Genomic DNA, 5,086 nt, shown 5'->3' on the forward strand with positions numbered 1-5,086 from the left:
AAAAAAAATCTTTTGGAGTGTTCTGATTTCTGAATGAATTAAAATTTGGTCAGTTATATTTGATGAGAACCATGAAAAAGTAGGAATCCATATTTTAAGGTGAAATTTTTGTAATATATGCTATTTCGATATATTTTTTAAAATTTGATGTAATTTCTAAGATACTATAGAACGTTTTTATTATTTCTGGTTAAATTTTTTTTTTTTTTATAGTTTCTTGCACATGTAATTGATAGAATATTAAAATATCTGATAGAAGTTAAATCGATTCAATTTTAACAAATTTAAAGAACTAAAATTGTTCACAAGTATATTTAAGCAACTACTTTTAACCATTATTTGGAATCCAAACAAAGTAATAATTTTCTAAGAACTTTTTTTATTCCAAAACAGTCAGCAAAACACAAACTGCTCTTCAAATAGATAACTTTAAGAAAAACTTTTCAGAAAATATTCTTGAAAAAACTTTAGCAGGAATATATATGCAAAAAAGTCCTTAGAAATATTCAAATATACCAAAAGAATTACAAAAACTCCTTAGCATAGTAAATTATATTTAGACTAAAGAGACACCAATTACATACACTTCAAGATATAAAAATATACATATATATTAAATCTTAAATATACTTAACAATGAAATTTATAATTTTGACACTCATCAACCAAACACATACCCATCTAATCAGTAGTGGGGACTAAAGAAAAGCAAATAGATTCAGTAGAAAAATATTTTTGAAAATTTTGACTCCGTCAATGAGCGAAATTAGGTAGGTTGATGTCACATACAATTATTCATGTATGATTAATGGAGTATCAATGTTAACAAAGTGATTGGTTGACATAAAAAAAGAAGCAAAGAAAGTTACTTCAAACACACGCTAGGAGCAAATAATTGGTGAATGGAAATGGACAAATAGCTACTATATGTGGGAAAAAAATAACTGGAGAAATGATCTAATCAAAAGCACAAACTTAACAAATATGCCATAGAATAAACAAATTTATAATTCATGTAATCCTACAAAGCAAGGTAATAAAAAATAAGATAAATAGAAGTAAATTACGGTGAAAATTTAATTACCTTTAATTGAAATCTTTCTTTCTATTAATTAATCCATTGTCAAACACATAAACCCCAAAAGGCAAAAGCCAATAGAAAGAACGAAAAAAAAAAACGAATAAAAAAGAACACTTTTTTTTTTATAGTTTGGATAAATCACATAATTCACCTGTGACTTACATCACTACTATCACCACCACCATTACCGGCCTCACGAGCCAAAGTTTCAGTAACAGAAGCCAATTTCTGAAGGTTCAATTTCACAACTGTATCAGCGAAAAGGCGTGTATCTTCCTCCGTATTCCCTTCCGGTACATCTACAACGTACGATTCCAAAACAACCGTCCAGATCTCTCCATCGCGTTCCAATCCATGCACCGTCGTAACTGACCGGTAATTCCTCAACCGGTGTTCTCCGCCAATGATACTAAATCCGGTGACGTGACGGTCATCGTCTAATATATCTAACCGTTCGGTACTGGTAGCGGCCGGTAAACCGGAGATGACGGTGACGTCACGGGTGGATCCGACGGCCATACGGAAGTCTTCACCTACCGAACAGCTTTTGATGAAGTGCTTGTACGTTTGTGGCTTGTCGAACCGGCGAACGACGGTCCAGACAGTATCGGCCGGCGCGTGGATTCGCTGCGCGACTAGGGAAGAGCATTGGCCCGAGTTGATTCGGTATGAGTGGAACTCAGCGATGGATGAACTTAGCTCTTGGAATTCTTCCGGAGTTAAACCGGGTGGAACCGATAAGTGGTGAGTCGTAATTGTTGATGGAGATGAACCGGTTTGGGAACCCGGTTCAGATCGTTGATGAACCGCGTTGTCTAATGACGTTTCCGGTTTATTATCCATTGAAGAAATAGAGAGAGGAAGGAGATTGAAGAAATGGAGATGGAGAAAGCGAGAGATTTTATTTGTTTATATATATGGGTGAGATAATGGAAAAAAAAAGGGTAAAATAGGAAAATCAAGTTTTTAAAAATATTTAAATTAAACATAAATAAATTTAGATTAAATCAAACAAATAGACACACTCTCCGACTATTTACATGTTCAATTTTATACTATTAATCTCTAGTTCTACTAATGGTGCTCACATTGTGTAGGGAATATCTAGTCTAGTCTTTAATGTGCTAGCCTCAAGTCAGTGTTGTACTATTTTTATTTTTATTATTATAAATACTAATTGTGGGGTGCAGGAAAATTTGTCACATAAAGAATTAGAAAAAATAATGAAAAGCCATGTGGGTTCCTGCCATTTTGTCTGAAACAAATTGATTGCCAGCTCGGCCATCTCCAAAGTCAAGCCCGGAATTCATTCTCTATTTTTTTTTGTTCAATTTAATTTTTTCATAAGTCAATCGCATTCATTATCTTAGTTTACTTTTTTATTAGAAGTATTTGCTTATTTCTGTTGTTTTCTTTTAAAAAAAAAAAATTGGCTTCAAATTAGTACTCACAAAGTTTCTCCATGACGAACTCCTTTTGACTTTAGGATATAAAAAGGCACTTTCTCTACCATTATTGTCTGGCCGTTTGGTAACTAAATAAAGTTAAATAATAGAAATATACTGAATGAATTAATTACCAAAAAATTTAATATTATTTATGTAATTATTAAATTCAAAATTTAGTTATTTATGTATTAGTTATTTTATCATTTATCATGCATAAAATAAGAAATAGATTCTCTTATATTATAAACATACATTAATTATGTAAGTTTCTAAATTATAAACTAAGCATCATATTAATCTTATATCTTCATGATAACTACCTCCAAACTAGCAAATAAATATGATATTACTTATATAAAATTTAATACTTGCATAACTCACCTTGAAACCTATTACCAAACATTCCGCCCATACTTCATAAAATAACTTTAAAATCACGAAGCTTATAATTCAATACATATAAATGCTTAAAGTAAGGTAGACATTCACTAATCAAACTATGTCAATCGGTGTTGTTAATACATTCGCCTTTTATTCAGAAGCGATGTATCATTGTTGATGTGAGTTCAATTGAATTTATAATTTTCGATGTAAAGTGTAAATTTATATATAAAAATATATTACGTTTCAATAAATAGTAAATACAAATTTTTATAATTTTAAAATTTAATAAGTTCAATATTAAATTCTCAAAATTTGAACTTATAAAATTTTAACCTTGAAGCCGGCTACGGCCTCTGAAAAGGGAATTTTTATATTCTCTTTTATATATAATCACCTATTTGTAGAGTACCTAACTCATTCACTATGCTACTTTCTTTTAAATATAAATAAATAAAAAGAGATAATCCTCGCCAAACCCTTGACATAATCTACTTGGCTTGGATTTAATTAGTTTTTTTTTTTTTAAAATAATAATCTATATACTTAGTTCTTTATGATTATCCCCGAGGCAAGAACTAAAATCAACTGTGAACTTCATCGTTAAATTCCTCATGGTTAATAGAAAATTTGATAATCTGTGGTTAAGTAAGATTAGCAATGAATCTTATGGTTTAACTACATACAAAATTAATCTGTCACTAATTTATACTATATTTTTTGTGGTGCACCGTGAGTGATATTCATTAATTATTGAGATAAGTTTTGAAAAACACGTTGAACTTGGTGCAAATTGATAGTTTCATCCTCGAATTATTGACAACCTTAAAAACAGTCTTTTATTTGACTAACTATACTTAGATACACCCCGATCTACCACATGACATAGCAAGTACGTAGTCTCAAACTCTTGTAGGAGCATGGAGTCTTAATAAAAAGTCGAGAGAAGTGTTAAAAACACTCTTAAACTTGACGAGAATTTAGGGGTGTATTTAATTGATATTGCAAAATAAATGTATATTTAAGTTTAGTTAGTCAAGTAAACAAGTATTTTTAAGGCTGTCAATAGAGAAATAAATATTTTCCTCTCTTTGTAGAATTATAGAGAAGAGTTGGCGTCCACGTCACTCCTCGGATGCTCCAGCTAGGCAAACCACCTTTAGCTTAATTATCCAGTACAAAAATTGCACAATAAATTCCAAATAAATAAATAAATAAATAAAAACCAGCATAAAAGTATTATACTTTTCCCTTCATCCAAAAGCTAATTAATTAATTTATAATAAGCAAATTAAAAAAAAAACAGGCATTTGGAATCGTTTGCCTATCGTGATTGATAAATGAAAATAAATTAGCTTTGGCCTTAAATTTTAAGAAAGTGTGGAGAACAGAATACAATATCTTCATCCATTAAAAGTGTAATTGTCTAATGTTTTGTTTGTTCTTTTTCTGTATTTATATATTAATATTTTTTCTTTCTTTGGCTTCGAATTGGTTCTTGTCCATTACTTTTTCTTTGACTATGTAAAAAAGTGATGAAGGAATATTGGATATGGATGCAAAATGAAAAATGTATAAACCTTTGATATAACTCCCTTGATTCATTTTAAAATATTTTATTTTTCACATTTAAAAAAAATATTAATTAAAAAGGTAATTTAATCAAATTATTCTTATTATTTTTCAATTATAATTTAACACTATTCTCTTTTTTTACTACATTAATTTGTTTTCCTATTCATCAAGAATAAAAGTAAAAAATAATAATTAATTAGAGTATATTTTGATTTCTAAAAAAATGACAACTATTTTGGATTAATTATTATTACTCCCATTATTATGGTGTTTTTTCAAAATCAACCATTGTTCGTTACTTGTCCACTTGCATTTCCCTAAAAAGAAAATAAGAAATGAAGTAGATATCTCACTATAATATTTATGACTATTCAAAAAAAAAAAAATTTGAAAAATGATCGGTTTGAGAAATCAGTAGTTAATGACATGGATAAAACATGAATTTTTTGGTCTTTCTCATCATATGCTAAAGTGAAAAATAAAAAATGAAATTTTATTTTTTACTGTGGACAAGTAAAAGCACAGAAGAAATAGTAAGCACTGTAACTCAACATATAATGAGATTTTCAACTACACACTTAAATTTTACGAGAGTTCTATC

General features: G+C 29.1%; 1 protein-coding gene across 1 annotated transcript; it reads right to left on the reverse strand.

Annotated features, from left to right (window-relative positions):
• Positions 1-1,095: 1,095 nt before the first annotated feature.
• LOC125841786 (abscisic acid receptor PYR1-like) lies at positions 1,096-1,992 on the reverse strand. The gene has a single exon (XM_049520953.1). The coding sequence runs from the start codon at positions 1,922-1,924 to the stop codon at positions 1,229-1,231; it is 696 nt and encodes a 231-aa protein (XP_049376910.1). The 5' UTR covers positions 1,925-1,992; the 3' UTR covers positions 1,096-1,228.
• Between the last annotated feature and the right edge of the window lie 3,094 nt (positions 1,993-5,086).

Source organism: Solanum stenotomum, chromosome 10 (assembly GCF_019186545.1).
Source record: "Solanum stenotomum isolate F172 chromosome 10, ASM1918654v1, whole genome shotgun sequence".
Lineage (NCBI taxonomy): Eukaryota > Viridiplantae > Streptophyta > Magnoliopsida > Solanales > Solanaceae > Solanum > Solanum stenotomum.